This window comes from Heptranchias perlo, chromosome 15, assembly GCF_035084215.1.
Source record: "Heptranchias perlo isolate sHepPer1 chromosome 15, sHepPer1.hap1, whole genome shotgun sequence".
NCBI classification, from domain to species: Eukaryota; Metazoa; Chordata; class Chondrichthyes; order Hexanchiformes; family Hexanchidae; genus Heptranchias; species Heptranchias perlo.
Window position 1 is genome coordinate 45905503 of NC_090339.1, and position 19888 is coordinate 45925390.

General features: G+C 41.6%; 1 protein-coding gene across 2 annotated transcripts in view; it reads right to left on the reverse strand.

Annotated features, from left to right (window-relative positions):
* The window catches only part of LOC137333055 (zinc finger MYM-type protein 3-like), a 91161-nt gene that overhangs the window by 36774 nt on the left and 34499 nt on the right, over nt 1-19888 (reverse strand). For both annotated transcript variants that reach the window (XM_067997149.1, XM_067997150.1), the window contains exons 6-12: nt 17925-18090; nt 14859-15071; nt 11118-11268; nt 9642-9757; nt 7203-7289; nt 4934-5084; nt 776-948 (exon numbers count right to left, since the gene is read on the reverse strand). In XM_067997149.1, coding sequence (XP_067853250.1) covers nt 776-948; nt 4934-5084; nt 7203-7289; nt 9642-9757; nt 11118-11268; nt 14859-15071; nt 17925-18090 — 1057 coding nt within the window. The remainder of the gene's footprint in view (nt 1-775; nt 949-4933; nt 5085-7202; nt 7290-9641; nt 9758-11117; nt 11269-14858; nt 15072-17924; nt 18091-19888) is intronic.

Genomic DNA, 19888 nt, shown 5'->3' on the forward strand with positions numbered 1-19888 from the left:
TTTATTTGGAAGTATTCCTTTTTATATTGTTGAAATTTGCTTTTCTACCAGTCAAGTACTTTTATCTTGAATTGCTCGTTCTCCTTATCAGTGTATGCCCAGGAGGTTGGGGTGGGCAGGAGAAATGAGATGGTGCAAAAATAAATTTATATCCTCAAGAATTGTAGGGGAAAAAAGTCTTGCATTCATTAGCTATGCAAAAATTGCTCATCACTGCTCTACAGTGAAAAGTACATATAGCTATCTTAACTTTATGAATCACTCAGGAAACAGAGCTGCAGTAACTTGAATGCTTGGACAGATTTACCAAAAAATGTGCAGATCACGAAAGATTAGAACAATGCAGGCATCTTAATTTCAAACCCACTGCATCACAATTATTTTTATTCAAAGTGCTAAGTAAGCTATTCATTGTTCAAACTCCATACCTTATTAGCTCCTCTGAAGACTCAGCAAGTAACGATGTCTGGTGTGGTATGAGCCACACAAGATGACGGTGCCACGTTCAACCTACAGTCTAAGGTAAGTTAGCTGATTTTAACCATGGCAGCTGTATGGGTACTACATTTGGACATGGCACATAGGCTAGGAAGGGGAAAATAAAAAGTCACCCACTACAATCCATACAAGTCATACTAAAATATTGATCACACACTCTAGTCTACAGGTGTAAAACCTTCAAGTTCTTTTGCCCAGGGATGGAAGAGGAGGAGAAAAAAAAAGTGAGGGGGAATGCAAGAGCCAGAAAACTAATGAGATGCAACTTCCTACTGACCTTGAAGTACCACAGCAGGTATTTGCTTTTGCATTCCTCCCCACAGAAATCCCATGTATTTCCATCCAGCTCTTTGGTCACTGCCCTCTGACAGGTTTGGGAACAGTAAGCACACGTGATGCAGCACAAGCCCAGGTTTTTGGTAAAGTCCTGCTTATAAAGAAGCACACAACCTGAAAACAATGCACACGGAGGAAGAAAATTAAAATTCGTCAAGAATATTGCAGCAAATCAATTACACCCACTGGCACAGAGGGAACCAAACACCTACTTTTTGTAATGGTAATGCTCCTTTTAAAAGCTATCTTTTCTTTTTTCCCAACTAGATTCTTCTTGCAATTTCCTTACATAGGAGGGTAGGTAAGTGGTTCCCAAGCCTTCAACATCACTCAGAACTAACAATTAGGATGGGCACAAGAGGAAAACACAGTATTGGCAAAGCATGAAGTGAACCCAGTCAATGGTTGGATCACTACAGATCGGCTCTTAAGAAACCCCCCCACGCCAACCACCACAATCAATGGGTCAGCTCCAGAACACTTGGTTTTCTTTTTATTAGGGCATCACCAGAGCAGTCTACAAACAAGCCAACAGAACATGGTGGTTGGGATGGCAAGTGCCTCCATCTGTGTGAGCAAAGACAGATCTGCCTACCTGGTAGATTTGCATCAATGTATCAAACTGAAAAGCATCTACCACATACTATGTGTGCAGTCTAGTTAGATAGTTTCTGTCAAATCCATGCAATGACCATTCATAGTTTCACATCTTCACACTAGTTGTCATTGTCATATATGATCTAACATGGGTCTTAGGACTTCATACAGCATGGGACAAGGAATCCATGTGCAACACTACTTACTTGCAACATCATGATGCCACTTTCAAATAAATGGATGCACATGTTTTTCCCAAAACCTATCAAAATAGGTTATACTGTGGGTGTGACAGATGCTGATGAATGAATTAAACAATTGAAAAATGTTACAGTAATTTTCTTGTAGACGAAGGCAGAGTACCTCAAGCATTTCTGTCACTTCAACGATTTTAATTTAATTAATAATTTCATACCATGCATTGCAACTACCTTACTTCTGTATTCCAGCTAAACAATTACTGCATGATAACATGAATTTGCTACCTCTTAGACGAAGATAAGCAGAAAGATTCATAGCTAATCAAAATGGCCCATCTATGGTTCGCCTTGGAATAACATGGTACTGCCCTTTCAACTTGGGCAAATCATAACTTTTAAACACCCCACGTTTGAACCAATTTTGGTCCTTTTTTGCAGCATTTACGTCAGGTGCGTGTGTGGACGGCTCCCCAAATGGCTCAGTTGATGAAGCTAGTGTACAACTGAATCATGGAAATCAGAAAGCCCCAGGTTTCATTTTTATTGAATAGGCTGATCTCATCCAGGAGTAGCAGTAGAGATGCAAAAATTGGCCTCGGCTCTGGGATTAGGAAAGGGAATAAGAAAAAAAAAATCAACAAGGCTTCCTGACCCTGAATGTTAGCTGATGATCTGTACTGGAAAAGTGCTCATGTGCAGAATTTGGTGTTCAGTTGGTGAATTTACCCCCACACACAGTTGAAAGACTACCAACACTTCCTTTTCCCACACACACAGTTGAATAACTGGCCAACACTCAATCAGCAGAAATCAGAACTCCCAATCTAAATATTTTTTTTTTATTAGTCGGGGGTAGAAAACAGAGGGGTTAGATTTTGTCCACCTAACAAAGGTTTGAGAGTGAACTTCAAAAATTAACCTGGGAAAAAAAAGCAATACGAGATTGGTACTGCTGCGTGCTCAGCCATTAAGGTTTCTTCTGATCCTGGGACAGCTTCAGATCAGTAGCAGGCCAGTTCAATACACCAGCAAAAATTAAAAGAAAATTCCTTACTGCAGTTCTTTCCCTCTTTGGCTAAATAAGTTATGCACCTGCAACACCATCAAGCCGGTTTGCAACACATTTAATTGAACTTGTATTAATGTGTAAAGATTTTTCTAAAACTGAAAAAAATTAACTGAAAGAAGTACTCAATAAATCATTCTAATATAGTTACAACCCTTTGCACAGCACCTTTAATGGAGAAAGCATCCCAAGGTGCTTTAAAGGGCAGAGGGAGGGGGAAGAAAAAAAAAGATAAAAGGAACAGACAAGCCAAGGTGTAACAAGATGGGTTTTGAGAAGTTTTTTTTTAAATGGTGGAGAGAGACGAGGCCAATAGGTTTAGCGAGGGAGCTTTTGAGAGTCGAGCTGAGGCAACTAGAGGCTTTGCCACAGCATGGAGCGAAGGGAGGTGGGAAGGAAATGTGTGAAAGGCCAGAGTCAGAGGACCGAAAGGTGCAGGAGGGGACGGGAGCCTGGAGGAGTTTGCAAAGATAGAATGCAGCAAGGTCATGACAGGGTTGAAGGCAAGCATGAGGATTTTAAATTTAACATGTTGGGGGACTGGGAGCCAATGTAGGTAAGCAAGGATAGGAGTGACGGGTGAGTGGGACTTAAGTGTGGGACAAGATGTGGACAACTGAGTTTTGGACCGGTTGGAATTGATGAGGAGTGGAAAATGGGAAGACAGTGAAGAGGACATCAGAGAAAATACATCTAGAGGTAAAGGTTTCAGCGATGGAAAGGCTGTAATAAGGGCAGATGAGGGCAATATTACAGGAGATAGAAAAATGCAGTGTTGGTAAATGTTATGACATGGAGTTTGAAGTCAAGTTCATGGTTAAATCAGGAACCCAAGGTTTTGCATGGTCTGATTCAGCCTGAACGAGTGGCCACAGAAACAGGGAGGTTGAGTCAGTCAGTAGTAAGGGAATAGTTCGTAGCAGGGGCCAAAAACAATGGTTTTGGTTTTTTTCACGTTCAGTTGAAGGAAGTGGTGACATCCTAGGCTAGGTCTCCAACAGGCAGCCTGACGGTACAAAGGTCGTTATGAGGTAGAGAGGTACAGCTTGGTGCCATCAGCTTATATGAGATCACCCAGGGGCAGCATGTAGATGAGGAGGAATAGGGCCCAAGCATAGATCTTTGGGACACTCCAGAGTTGACAGTGCAGGAACGCAAAAAATATTGCTGTCTTTGGACAAGTAGGTGTAGAACCAAGCCAGAGTAGTTCTAAGGAGCTTGACAGTGAAGGAGAGGTAATGGAGGAAGATAACGTGGTCAACAATGTCAAATGCTGTAGAGAGGTGCACAGGTCAAAAAGGGATAAATGGACTGCAATTGCAGTCAATCAGGGTGTCATTTGTGACTTTGACTAGGGCAGTCTCAGTACACTGAGCTCGACAAAAGCTGGACTAGATTAAGTGTGTTTTGAGAAAGAGGGACATAACTGGGAGGCAATGCCATGTTTGGGGACCTTGAAGAAAAAGAGGTTGCAGGTGGGTTGATAGTTGTGAATGATGGGATTTCAGAGGGAGGTGAAACGTGAGAGGGTCAATGCCTTAGGAAAGTGAGCGATCAACTATGTCAGATAGCACGGGACTCGAGGAGTTGTTGAGTGGTTAGGAGTCGAGCGTGAAGGGGTCAAGGGAACAGGAGATGGGGCTCATGAAAGAGATGAGCTTGAAAAGGGCAGAGGGCAAGATGGAGGGAAACTATAGAGTGATGGACAGTCAAAGGGAGGTCAGAAGCAGAGGGTGGGAAGGGAAAAAAGAGAAGCTAGAGGCAGAGGCAGCTATGTAGATGTTCTCATTCTGGGAAATAAAGAAATTAATGAGCCCTTCACACTTGGTATTGGATGCAAGGGTTTGAGGTGGTGATTGGTCATGTGGAAGAGGAGTCTTAAAGATTGTCCTTGCCCTCGCCCTCCAGGATGATCCTATAGTAGATGCTTTGGGCTGACAAGAACAAGGCACAGTAATGCTCCACATGGCTGTGACAGGTCTGGTACATTGAAGTTTAGTGCTCTGACTTGAGGGAGCAAAAATGATCACTGTGCCAATGGAACAGCAGGGATGGGAGAGAGATTTGGTGAGAATGAGAGCATTGAAGGCAGAAATGAATGAATTCGCAATTAGATCATTTAAAGATATTGCCATCTTTAGTATGGGTTAGGGAGCCTTCACCCCTTGTGTAATAAAGACAAAATTCTACCTTTTTTTTCTGCATGGGGCTGCTCTATTAGTTTCTTTGATCATACCTTCACTACAGAAATTCTTTTCTACTCCTGAAAACTTAATCTTCTCATGTAGTATCTTCTCCTGTTTGCAATATTCACAGATCGACACAACACCGTGCAGCCTCTTATAATCTTCACAGCATACTTTGCAACAAAACTGCCGAACACTGCCCTAAAAAAATAGAATTTAAAAAAAGTAAATATTCCAGCTCAAACAAAAAAAACTACTCTCTTCTCCCATTCATTTTAAATAGTTATTTCCCCCTTTGTTGACATACAGGAGCGACTTAGTTACTTTCTTTGCTGTTCAGAATATGAATATACAATAGTTTTTTTTAAAAATAAGCATTTAAATCAATTTCCACTTAGCCAAAAATGGAATAATCCACGTAAATTCATTGCCTGCTCTGAAACTAACCCACTGCAACAAGAGAAAGTAACAACAGGATCAGAACTCAGAACAGACAACCCATTGCTGACTTTTTTTTTTAAAAGTGTCCTGTATGTAGCTGCGGTGCATTTTCCACCCCAAAAACACTCTGTGTAGAGTTAGCTTGGCTCAGTGGCAAGCCTCTTGCCAGAGTTAGAAGTTCGTGCTTCAAGCCCCACTCCAGGACTTCAACAGACACCCTGGGCTGACACACAAATGCAGTACTGAGAGAATGCTGCCATTTCAGAGGTGCTGTCTTTCAGCTGGATGTTAAACTTAATGGACAGTGCCTCAGTTTAAGTAAAAGATCCCATGGCACTATCTGAAGAGCAAAAAAGTTCACCCCTATCCTGACCAACATTTATCCCTACCAACATTTATCCCTCAACCAGCACCGTCAAAACATATTATTTGGTCATGTATCTGCTGAATGTGGGACTTTGCTGTTTGCAAATTGGCTGCTGCACTTGTCTACAAAAGAATAGTGGCTACACTTGAGAATAATTCAAAGGCTGCATAGCGATTGGGAATGTCCTGAGGACATTAAAAGCTTTACACATACAAATACAAGTTCCTTCTTTCTTTTCCTCCTGTAAGTTTCTCTGGCCATACTTCATCTGCAGGGGATGCACTGCCAGGTCCTGTGCCAATGTCTTTTTTTTTTGCTGGCCAGCAGGAGACACACAACAGCAACAGCAACAGCTCTCTTTCCAGGATGAGAATGGTCAACACAGTGCTGGCAGCAAGAAACATGAAACCAGATGAGCTGAACAAAGTTCATGTAAAACAAGTAGCCCATCCTAATGACTTAGTGGGTGAATGCACCACCCTACGAGATGCTAAACTGCACAGGAAGTTCGATCCCTGGCCTGTGCAGAGTAAGCTGATCTCAGTCTGATTGGCAGAGTAATGCTACAACTAGCCTTGGTATTCCTAGGTCTGATTTTGGGCAGGTTGAGGAAGGAATGGCTCATGCTCCTAATTGTTCTGCAGTGACTTCTACAGGAAAAGCACACACACGTGTAAGGCAGGTAAGGACAAAATCAGATTAGCTGTGATGCACCCCATCAAATAAAACACCAACACTCACTAAGCTTGCATTTGAAGAATGATGACATCACCCATCAGAGGGGTGTGGAAGTGATTCCCACCCATATTGCTGTTCTTAAGTAAAGGGAGAAAATAAGAAGTAATCTAGAAGCCAAGAAAGAGGGAAAAAAAACAAAAAGCTAACTTTTTTTAAGCTGCTGTGAATTTAAATAAGCCTTTTAATTAACTTTTCTACAAATTACATAAACGGTAACCAAAAAACTGCTGCACCGAACCCTTGCTTTAATAAACGGTTTGGAGGATATCACAAGCAAGCAGCGAGTGGGGATTTTTCAACTGAAGAGTGAGTGGGAACTAAATACAGAGAAACTGTATTGTAAGACCAGTTTGGGACATAACTTGCATTTTGTGCTTCCAATTAAACATTAGAATAAAGTTTGTCACAGCGTATTTACAGCGTACCGATTTGTAATATTTTGATGGGTCACTATTATGGTAGCCCCAATTTCCTTATTTAGTTCTCAATTTCTTTAAGGCTATTCTGCCCCCCTCCCCCTTCTCATGTTTTACTGCCTTCACCAGAACACTTCATTTTAATCTCTCTTTCATAGTAAAAGTGAAAGCTTTTCCACCATGGTTCTATCAATGAATATTTGGCAAGGTGAAACTTCGCCCATTAGAATACAACTACCAAAAAATAGGATAATAAACAAAGAACTGGGAGCTATTACCATCTAAATCTTAAAACCTTATTCACTCCCTAACAATATGAACATTTGGAATGCACGAACAAATTATCAATCTCCTTACCTGCCAGTCCAGTATTTCCGGTTTTCCATTGAAGATATTGTGGCAGTACGTGCAGTTAAGTTGTATGCTGCCTTCAGGGCTGGATTGCTGGAAGGACAAGTTTTCAAAATTAACAGGAAAATAAAGGACCATGAATGAATACTCCAAGGGATTGTATTTATGAACCAAATGTCTGATACATGGCAGCTTTAAGTTAAACATTAAGGAATTAAACACACCTGAATTTCATCTCTTAACCAAGCATCACACGGTCCTATAAATTACAATGATCATGACTAATGAACCAATAATGCCCTCATTTTTACACTGTCAAATGTACACAACGATAGAAGTGAATGACATGAGCACCAGATGCCTAGTCAATCAATGCACCCCACCTCCAAATATCAGTCCAAAAAAAAACAGTGCCCCCACAGCAAGCAGTTATTTTGCAATTCACTTAATCCAAAACTTTCTGTATCCAAGGTAAGTTGGGCCATTTCCCTTCAGAAAGTAAGCTGGTGATTCTGCTGCGGTTCTATGCAGTTCAGAATTTATTAAATTGTGGCGTTTTATAAAACAATATTTTTAAAGAATCAGTAGTAATCATAACAATTCATATAATTTGTAACTTTAACAGAAGTCAACCAAGTCAGCGTTTCCAGCAACCTGTTAGATAAACTGTAGGGGTGATGGTTACCTTCAGTTTATTTGAACAGTCCAAAGGTACAGCATTCTTTGTAAGATGTCCTGACTGGAGTTTGACACAATCACTAAATCAACATGATGAGCTAGAATAGGGGAATTAAACGTATGACCCCTGGGCCGAATCCGGCCCACTGAACAGTTTAATCCAGCCCGCGGGTGTCTTGCACTTATGGTTGTGTCTACCAGAATAGGAAACGAACCTCTTGGGCGCTGCTTCTAACAGCCCAGGAGAACTGCACCTCTTAAACTTCGCACTGCAACGCTGATTTCAGGCAGCCGGAAGGGACACCTAGTAACAGGGAAGACCAATATGGCTGCGGCCATGCCACAGATTAGGTGTAGGACCTTACGCGCAGAAATTGGTGCACATTATGCCCGTTTCATGCCCTAAAAACAGGCGAAACGCATAGCAGTTTCTACCCTAGTGTGTCCAAATAACTTTTGCTGAATACGACTCACGTCAAGTGCCAGGATGTCAGATCAGGCCCATCGTTTAAAATGAGTTTGACGTTCCTGAGCTAATATTTAATGACAAAAGGTTCCTTTAGCTGGGAATGGTCAAAGTTCAAGAACCAGAAAGAGAAATTGTATATTGACACAGGGTTGCAAGTTTCGAACATTGCAATAGGTGTTCCAGCGTGCTATCAGAACCAGCACAAGCATACCATGCAAAAAAAAAACGAAACCTGACTTCCCAATGTGACACTTGACATGCTTTGCTACCAACCACCTCCCTGAAGCGTGCAGTCTACTTCATCAGCCCCTCTTCCCTTGCATCCCACCCACTTCCTCCTTCTCGCCATCCCCTCCCTCTTTCCTCTTTATTTCTCTTCATCATAGTCACCAGTGATGCTCTACTATACTCCACAAATCCCAAGCAACGGTATCCAGCTTCTTCTCTGCCACAGGCCAGCAATGCACCGAAGGCCTGGCCTGCAAGATCAAAAGTGCTCTTCTTTTTGTGCTCCTTCACCAGCTGAACAGCCAAATCCATACAGCAGATCACACCACCGAACATGGGACGGCATCTCATCTAAAACTAACTTGATTACATTGTAACTAATCCAAATCACATTATTTAACCAAGCCAGAACGGAAGGAATGCTGCCACTCTAATCGCATGCTACATCTCGCCTCACGTTTCAATTTGTGGGCAGATTTAAACAGCTACACCCCAGATCGAGACACATTGGGTGACTTGCTCCAGATCCTCCCCTGGCAAATCTTACTGCTCACTTGTAACCAGATAGCACATCATACGTCAAATTCCAATTTTTTTTTTTCATTATTGTTCTTGGGATCTGGGAGACACTGGCAAGTCAGCCTGGCCTGCTGAATGTTGCTAGCATTTTCTGCTTTTGTTTCAGATTTCCAGCATCTGCTGTTTTTTTTTAGCTTTTTGTAGTTAAAACCCTTTTATTCAACTGCGCTTTCAACAGTCTTTAATTTCCCCTTTCTTCCTGAAAAGTATCCACCTTTTCCAGCACAAGGTTTCTGATGCATTTACATATTCTTCAGAGAAAATGTAAGTAATTGCTACAGCCTGTATATCGATGGGTTGTATTAACAAAACAATTTAGGGAAAAAAACAGCACTGCTATTAAAAATTAAAAAGGGATTACTTCACACCAACGCCACTTCTAAGCAAAAGTTCAATCTGAACGATATACAATTCGCAAACATAAACTACTTTCTTCCCTCCCGCCCTAAATAAAGTCACACCAAAAATGTTTAAATTAAGCTTTAATTTACCTGAAAATTAGTCCAGCAGTTGGGGCTGCAGAACTGATGCACAACTCGGTCTGTCATGTTATAATAAACCCGATCCGAAAGATTCTTTTTACAAAATCTGCATTTAGATTTGGGTGCTGTAATGAAGAGACACATTCAATCACCATCTTCTGCAGGTACAGAAAAGCAATACTACTCAGCTCATTTAAAAGGGGGCATGTGCGATAAGTATATTCTACTCAACTACCCCAGAACTACTCAGTGCAAAGGGAAATATCGTTACACTGCCTTTCAGTAACTCTTTTGGTATTAAGTTGAAATGCTACCCAAGTTGAAGTGGTAACGAGAGCCAGTCTGGGACCACAAATTTTGTATAGAACTGCTTCATACATATTATAGTATCATGAAGCTCGACTCCAGGGAGGAAGTGAGGAAGTCACCCTGGGCCCACCATTCCTATTCATGGCGTCAAAGAGGAAAGTGCAATACAAAAACATGTTTCCAGCCAGCAGTTTTTCACCCTACCGTACTCTCCTCCAATTATGGACTTTTAACAGCTACATGAAGACTGATTTTGTCCTTACTCAATACACATGTACATGCACTTTCCAGCAGAGGACACGAGACAGTAATCAAATTAGTAATATGAACCAATATTTAAGGAATACCTCTTTTAATTGCAATAGTTTTGCAATCTTTGTGTGCTGCAACTTACAAGTACAACTATACATGATACAGTGTTATGCCACTGCCCATCTCACCCACAGCAAAAGGATACAAACACCATTTCTTTACAAACAGCCTTCTCCTTCAACAAGTGGCACTCTGGAATAAACAGGATTATAGGCAGGATGGAGGAAATCCTAGTGAATGACTACTGACCAAATGGCTTCTTTCCTTCCCCACCCCCAAAAACATTTTTAAAAATACATCATCTAAAATATTAGCCAGCTACCCCTCCCCCAAATAGTTAAACCTAACTCATCTCATTCCCAACAGTATGCACATTTACCAAAATTATTACTTTTGGTGGTGGGGCTGTGGCAATGAAATCAAAGTGACAAGTTAATCTAAAACCAGCTAAATGTCTTCTTCATTCAACAACACTATCAGCTCTCTGGCTGTCTATAGGTGAAAGCTGCCTCGGTACATTTTTGATGCATCTCTCCCAAATTTGGTGCTGGGGATTTTGGTCCTGATCTTCCATTCTAAAAATAATGTGCTCTCTCCGCCTTCTCTCTAACCTGCCCAAGACCAAGAGCCCTCCACTGCCAAAAAGGATACTCATCACATTAACTACTGCCCTTTTATCACTGTGGCTTGTGCCCAGCCTTTGCCTCTCAGTAAAAAGAGCTTTGTGTCCTTTCACACAGTGGACATTGTATCCTAGAGTGCTCAATGCAACATTGGATACCAAAAAAAGTATTTCATTTAACAGCAACATCTCTCCTCACATCAACATGTAGAATGCATAAGGCAGAAGAAAAGGTATAATACCTATGGTGCCAGACTGTTTTACTTTATACGAAGTGATGCAACACAGTGAACAGAAGAAGCCCATCTTCCCAGTGGTATCCACGTTCGCTATCATGTCGAAGTTCTTACCCAAAGTTTTGCACCAAGCACAAGGAAGCACCTTAGTGTTTTTCTGAGGGATGGAAAGAGGAAAAATTCATGTCAAATTTTTGGACATTCACATATATCCCAATTCATTGTTATGTAATTTTGTCAATGTTATTTTGTTGTACAACATAAAAATCAATTTGCTGGTCCCCCAATGGATCAGGTAAGTGCTGTGCCTAGCCTGGCACTAAATAGTAGGCATCCTGCAGTTGACATCAGCACTTCTAGGCTATGATTGGAAGGAAGGGAGAGCCAGGGTTACGATTCTGTAGTGATCCCTATTGGAAAATGTGGATGCCAAGTATGGACAGGATTGGGATATATCCCCTTCTTACTCCCCATGCCTAATTAGCCTCACAAATGAAAAATGGCCACTTTGCTGAGGGACTCTGGTAGCCGTGAAGCAATACCCCACCACGAACATGTGCCTTCAGGAGACAGAGAAAAAATTAGAAAAATAAATCTAGCTGGAAGAATTTATACATGCATTGAAGACATAATCTTAACCAATGACATACTAAAAAAAAATTATGTGGCATCCAGTTGCAGGATGGGAGGTCCACAACCACGTCCTTCTAACTGCTGTTACTGACATGGTTGCCTCTACACTGGGCAAAAGCCAGGCTGCGTCAGGGCAGCCACTCAGAACAGAGGGAAATACCAGAGGGAAAAACAAACCAGACTATTCTCACACAGTTGCTAGCAGTCAATGTCAAAATGGCTTTTGAGGTCGCCTGGCTGCAGATTGCCTGCTCACCATCTTAACTGGATTCAATGCAAGACAGAGTGATCCAAAGCAAGAGCATATGTAATTTATTTCCCCTTTTAAAAAAGCTTTTACTTATGGAATTGCAATATGTACACAATATGGAAAGAAATCATGCCTTCAATGAATATAGAATACAGGAATAAAAATGACCAACAACGTGCATTTATATCGTGACTTTAACAGAGAAAAACATCACAAGACGCTTCATAGAAGTGCAAGGAAAAAAGGACACCGAGCCAGTGGAGGAAATGTCAGGAATGATGGCCAAACACTTGGTCAGAGAAGTTGACTTCAAGGAAGGCCTTAAAGGAGAAGAGGCAGAAAGGTTTAGAGAAAAAATTCTATCGCATAGAGCCCAGCGACTGAAGGCATGGTCAACAATAGTAGGATGAAGGGGGAGGGGTGAATGCATCAAAGTCAGAGGAATTAAGAGTTAGTTTTGCGGGGGGAGGAGGGGAAGGAAGGCGAAAGGGTTGTTGGGCTGCCGGTGGTTAGAAGAAATAGGGAGAGGGGCATGGCCACGGAGAGATTTGAACACGAGGATGACAATTTTAAAATAGAGGTGTTGGTGGACTGGGACCAATGTAGGTCAGCGTGCACAGAGGTGATGGGTGAACTGGACTTGGTGAGAGTTAGGATTCTGGCAGAAGAGTTTTGGATAAGCTTAAGTTTATGGAAGGTGGAAGTTATGGGACCAGCCAGTAGAGCATTAGGATAGTAGAGTTTGGAGGTAACAAAAGCATGGATGCAAGTATCAGCCGCAGAGTCAGGGACCAAAGCGGGCGATGTTATGGAGGTGGAAATTGGCGGTCCTCATGATGGAGAAGATATGGGGTCAGAAGCTCAGCTCAGGGTCAAATAGGGCACAGAGGTTGCAAAGTCCAGTTCAGCCTGAGACAGTGGCCAGGTAGGGGGATGGAATCGGTGGCTAGGGAACGGAGATTGTGGCAGGAGCCGAAGACAATGGTTTCGATCTTCCCAATGTTTATTTCGAGGAAATTGCGGCTCATTCAGGGCTGGATGTCGTACAAGCAATCTGACAACACAGAGGCAATGGTGTGGTACAGCTGGGTGTCGTCAGCATACAAGTTGAATTTGATGTCGTGTCTTCGACGATGTCGCTGAGGGGCAGCATGTAGATGAGAAACAGGAAGGGGCCAAGGATATATCCTTGGGGAACTCCAGGCGTAACAGTGTGACACCAGGAAGAGCAGCCATTGCAGGAGATTCTGTGGCTACGATTGGATCAGCAAGAGCGGAACCAAGCAACGGCAGTCCCACCCAGCTGAACAACTGAGGAAAGGCATTGGAAGAGAAAGGTGTGGTCAATGATGTCAACGGCTACAGACCGATCAAGATGAATGAGGGGGAAAAGTGCACCAAAGTCACAGAGGGTGTCATCTGTGACTTTGATTTGGGCCGTTTCGGTGGTATGGAGAAATCTGACTGGAGAGGTTCAAACATGGGAAGAGTTGGGGAATTGTTGATCAACCAGCAGAGTCCAAGGGGGTTGTGGCAGGTTGATGGATAAGCTTAGCCCTCAGTAGCTGCACTGGACGGGAAGGACATTGAGAGGGGAGAATCAGGTAGTTGTGATTGCTGCATGTAAGGCAGCCTCAATGGGCCCTTCGGAAAATGCCATGAGCAGCACAGAGGGTAAGTCCTGCACTTATTCAGGGGAGATTCATACCTGGACAGCAGCAAAGTAGGAAGGCAGAGGAAGAGTGATTATTTGGGGTAGGGATTAATGGGTTAAGTAGTATTTTAAAATTTCAGTCAAGACAAATGAGTGCAACCTAATCACATTAATATGCAACCAAATGAAAGGAGAGAGTAGGGTACCACATGAAGTTTGAACCCCGCTTTTGTTTTTTGATGCCTTTGCCTCCTCTCAAAGCATTTCCATGATAGGGACGTCACCACAAATGAAAATAAATTTATGTTGTGAACAGCAAATACTGTGAGGATAAGGCTGCAAGTATTCAAGGCAGTGCCAATCACCTGATACCAAGGGCTCAATATACAACAGCACCACCAGCCAGCAGTCAGCGGTACTGCTGCTGAATGGTCCTGGTTTGAATAATTTGGTAGGGTGAGGTTTTACTGTACTTAACAACCTGGTGGTAATGCCCACCAATAATCTTTACTAAAACCCTATAATCCCAATTATAGGTGCTTACTTTTTCTCTCTTCAAATATTGACTAGTCTTTCTTTTTCCATTATCCAGGTGACACTTCTACCAGTTACATTAGTAGTTCAGTAAGGGAGGAGTGGAAGAGAAACAAAATTGGGGCAGGCCATGCCCAGAATGTTAAAGAGTCAGCTTGGGTCAAAAGGTTCAAACCCCACAACAAGACTTGAGTACATAACCAGGCTAACATGACAGTGCAGCACCGTGGCAGCGCTGCATCAGAGTGCTTTGGATAAGACCTTAAACTGAGGTGCCATCTACCATTCGTGCGCCCATAGTACGATTTGAATAGCAGAAATTTCATGACATCTTGGCAAAACATTCCTGCCTCAATCAACACTACCAAAACAGATTAACTGGGAATTCAATTCATTGCTGTTTGTGCGCTATTGTTCATCCCGAAAGTAACTTACTGTGTGAAATGTTTTGCAATGTTCATATGAAAAAGTACTACATAAATGCAAGTCGTCCCTTCTGCAACTCCAGGTTGTTGGTTCCTGACCTCCACTGAAGCTTGGGAGCAGTCACTTGCCTGCCTGCTGCCCATGTGAGAAAAAAATTTGGTACAGAAAGAGACATACGAAAATAAAAGTTTTTTTTTTAAATAAGGGATGTGGGGGAGTAGAGTAAAACAAAAATAAGAAATAAGTTTACCTTTTTATACATATTCAAACAGCCTGTGTTGCAAAACCTCCTTTGTTGCCCTTCATGATACAGATACTGAAGCATAAACCCTCGGTTGTAAAAATAAACCCCGCAGTTGTCACAACAGTTGGTCTTCAGGCCATTACTTGCTCTGAACTTGCTGAAACAGGCGTTGCTGCACAGCCGATGGACCACATTTCCATTACTGACTTCATGTAGAATCTAGAGGCAATTGTATAAACGTTTTATGTAACATTGTGAATATACATCCCAGTAGTGCTCAATACAAGTTGGGGGAGGGAAGCCGTTGTAGCCCATCTCCTTAACACATGCACACTCCAGCAGCACTTGCCATTCACGTGCCTCTGCAATGCCAACTCATTCTGGTCCACTTTAACATTAACTCAAGATTCTCCGAGAGGATTTTGCCCTTGAGAATCACAAGTACTGGCAATGCTGAAAAACTCAAATGACAGGCATCCAAACTTGCTGCATTACTGGAACAGCCACACCCCTCCTCCACCAGTGTTTGGTTAATAATGGTAAAAAGTGAGTACAAAATTGTGATTGATAAGCTTAAATTTACTAGGTTGGGTGAGAACAATCAAGCAGTTCCATCAAGTTACAATAACATTCCAGAAGAAAGTAAGTTTGTTTCACACTACAACGATCTAGTGATGGAAGAAATTGATTTGAATTCCTTAATGTCAGTACACGCAGGATTAACTATGCTTTCTGGGGGCCATTTCTGCAAGATACAGAAAATACATATTTCAGTGTGGCAGGCAGAGTCAATTAAGCTTGGGGCTTCATTTCTGTCAAACTAAAGTGGTTCTGTTACACAGTCAACTGAATGCAAAAGCATTGGGTTGTACCTGTTCTATAGTAACTTTGATGTTAGGTGCCAGCCTTGGCTCAGTGGTAGCACTCTCGCCTCTGAGTCAGAAGGTTGTAGGTTCAAGTCCCATTCCAGAGACATCAGCACATAATCTAGGCTGACACTCGAGTGCAATACTGAGGGAGTGCTGCACTGTCAGAGGCACCATCTTTCGGATGAGATCTTAAACCAAGGCCTTGTCTGCCCCCTCAGGTGGATGTTAAAGATCCCATGACACTATTCAAAGAACAGGGGAGTCCTCGCCAATCGTTATCCCTCAACCAACATCACCAAAGCAGATCATTATCTCATTACTGTTTGTGAGAGCTTGCTGTCTGCAAATTGACTGCTGCGTTTCCTACATTACAACAGTGACCACATTTCAAATGTACTTCATTGGTTGTAAAGCACTTGGGACATCCTGATATCGTGACAGGCACTATATAAATGCAAGTCTTTTTTTCTTTCTTTGATGACTGCATTGAAGAAGCGCAAAGTTCTGTCAGATATTTCAAGCTGGGGTATAAAACGTCGCATGTAACATAGTATGTAAGTAACAAAGGATGGCTAACCATTTAATATAATTAAGGGAAATGCAGGCTTTTGTGAATAGGCGTTTAAGTACAACTTCAAAAGAATACTTCTGAGCACAATTTGCCTCAGAAGTCAGTCAGAGGGTATATGCTAAGTCAGTGACTCAGTAGTAGTGTTTTGCCATGCAAAAAGTGAACATCCATTTAAGGTTCGATATATGTTGACAAGTAGCTCAGGGAAAGGAGTTTTCATTGTCGTGGACATATTTGTGAAATTTCAAAGTCTGTACATTTCTGTAAATACAAATATTCACTGAATACTGTTAATTTACCTGCTCCATTTAGATTAAAATATATTGCCTGAGGTTTATAGCCCGAGTCCCCATGTATATTCAAGAGCAGAATCAAGTGGCAGCACGTGGTATAGTCCAGTAAGCAAGGTTGCAGTGGCAAATGTTCTTTTGTTCAATCCCTGAGTCTCGCTATCACTAACCTAAGTATCAGACAGGTTAAGGAACAACCTTAACCACAGGGAGCGGGAGACCCATTTATAGAATTGGTCGATGATGCTGAATCCAGGCATAATGTGCAAAATCCAAAAAGTAACAATGACTTTGGGAGTGGGGTACAGTAATATTGTACAGTGCCTTCTGCAGTATAAAATGAAACCAACGTATGCAATAACATGTAACATATATCTGTAGTATGGGGACACAGAAGAGAAGAATGGGTGGGGGGGTGAACCAAGAGAATACAGCCACAATGAGCAAGTTTTGTTCCCAGCCCAGTTTAGCACCTTTGCATGATAATATATGCACAGAAAACTTAGCTCCTGCTGGTGGCGCTGCTCAGCAAAGAGTTCAACATTAACAGGAACTTAATTCCCTGGTGGTGCCATATTAAATGCAGCTTCACATTGTACTTTGCCTCCCAAAACGTTCTCCTGAACATACGACCTTTGCTGGGATAGTATTACACTGGCATCAGCAGTCTTGCATCCTTTACTCAAGTGGCCATTCTTCGTATTAGCCTAGACCGCAAATGTCAGCAGGACCACGAATAACATTCACATCAAAGCCCAATAGTAATGGCAACAACTGGTATTAAGTCATATGCATCAGAATATCCCAGGTTTAATCCCTAGTGGATAACCATCAAGAAGGGAAATCCTGGATATCTCCAGTCCCCCACTGGGCCCAGATCAATTGTAACACCGTAACTACTGTGGATCCCAGGAATCTAATGTAATATACTGGAAGGATGAGTTGAAAATACTCTGCTGCAGAAAAGTAAATTTTCCCTGCTAGGCCACTGTATTATGCAAGGGGACTCTCAACAATGGTCCAGCAGAGGAAATTCACTTTTCTGCAGATGTATTGTGTATAAAAATGATTTGCTTGAAAATTTTAGTATACACGCCTGCACAAATGCAAAGCAAATCATAAACAGCACCATTTCCTTGTGAAGATTTCTCATCTGAAGATCAATTCTCCACTTTCATTAGAAATTAGGATGTGTAACTTAAGGGAGAGATGGTAGAAAGGGAAACATTTGTTTTTTTAAAAAAAAATCAATCTGCTCGTGCTGTGGCCTTAAGCAGCAGAAATAACATTATAAAAAAATACACATGTACAGTTGGGACATGTTCCACCTGGTCACTCTCACCTTTCCTTTTTTATTGCAGATACTGCATCTTGATGACTCATCTGATGAAGCTGGTTTAAGCAGCTTGGCCTCATAAAGTGATAGACAAGTAGCATTGCAGAATTCCTGGAAGGACTGACTTGATCCAGCCTGTGCCACAACCAATTCCTTGGCATTCAAAATATCCCTGGAGAAAAAAGCAGAACAGAGCATTCTAAGGAATTTTTTTCTATTTTTTATTGGAAAGAGGGGGTAGGGAAAGAGAACGGGGACATAAGAGTTGATTAACCAAGACAGCAAGAAGACTACATTAGATCAGAGTGGAGTACTATTTCAGTGCCGTTACTGGGCTGGGAAAGTCTAGGTTTGAGACTTGAAGGACAGCATGATTAATAAAGCTGTTGGACTACAAGCAGAAGGGTTAGCTGAAATAAAGTGAGAAAATATACCAAAGAGCAAAAGAAAGAAGCTATGAGCTACTAAGAAAAAAAAACTGTTGAAGGAACAAAGATTATCTAAAAGTTAGAAAACTATGAAAAATAATAAGGATCAACCTTCCAAACACTGGAGTCAAGATTGAGTGTTATGTATGTGAATACACAAAACATTTAAAACAATTTGGAGAGTTAGAACCATATTCCTGGTTCTAACATTTTATGATAGATAGAGAAGGGAAAAAAAGGGGTGAGATGGCAGCGGTAGTAGAGGGTTCTATCACAGCGCAAGAACACAATGATACCCTGGGGGTTACATTAAGGAAAAATCCATATAAATTAAGTTTAAAAACAGAAAGGGAAATAATACAATTTTCAGTATTCAATTATAGGTCACCAAACAGTAAAGATGAATTAGAAGGAGAGATCTGCTGATTATGTGATTTTAACTAGACTAAAATGAACTGGAATAAAGGTAAAATGGGTAATGCTCTTTAAGAGTGCATTCAGGACTGCTTCCTAGATCAGTATGTTTCTCATCCAACAGCAAAAAGAAGCATTGTTTAATTTAGCTCTGGGAAATGACGTGGGGCAAAAAAATTGAAGTGAATGCATGGGAACAATTGAGAAATATAGGCGACAATATGATTAGGTTCCATGTAAGATTGGAAAATGAAACCAAAAAAAGCAAAGTTCAGCAAGAAGAGGAATTTAGTCCAAATTAATTGGACAGAAAAGGTAGCCAAGCCAACAGATCAGCAATGGGAAATCTTTAAACAGGAAATTGATAGAATATAAAATAAATATATTCATATAAGGCAAAAACAAGAGTACAAAGAAAAAAAGTGTTTGATGGATAAATAGAGATTAAATCTCAACTGAAATTTAAAAAGGAAGCATATGGTAAAGACAGGGCTAACAATACTAGAGATCATTTCAAGGCTGAAGATTCCTCATAACTCAGTCCACTGAAACGAGGGAGCAATCTCAACACCCATTTCATCATTGACTGCAGGGCTTGAACGGTTCCCATTCGGCGACCAAAACTGAAAGCAGTGATTAAAGTGAATCCTGGTCAATGAATGAACTGTAAAACATCACCAAGGTGGTCTTAGACTTAAACCCGATCAATATGGTCATACTGATAGTTGGTGCTCTACAATGACTGGACATGGTCTCTAGGATCAACTATCACTTTTAGATGATCTTCAGCCACTCCCCCAGGTTAAACATCATTCATTACATTCCTCATTTTTTTCTTCCAATGTACAAGAAATTGCACTTATCTAATTGAATTTAATCTGCCACATAGTTTTGGCTATTGCAAATACTGTCCAGGTCCTTCTATAATTCAATGGCAGTGGTATCAGATTCCACGGTGATCTTCCCCCCCCCCACCCCCCGCCCGCCCAGTTTAGTATAATCTGTGAACTTGACCAGCTTACATTGAGTTTCTGAATCCAGGTAATTTCGGGGTTGCAGCACCAATCCCTGGGGGAGCCACTGAGTACACCTGCCCAGCTCAACATCACTCCACTAACTAGTACCTGC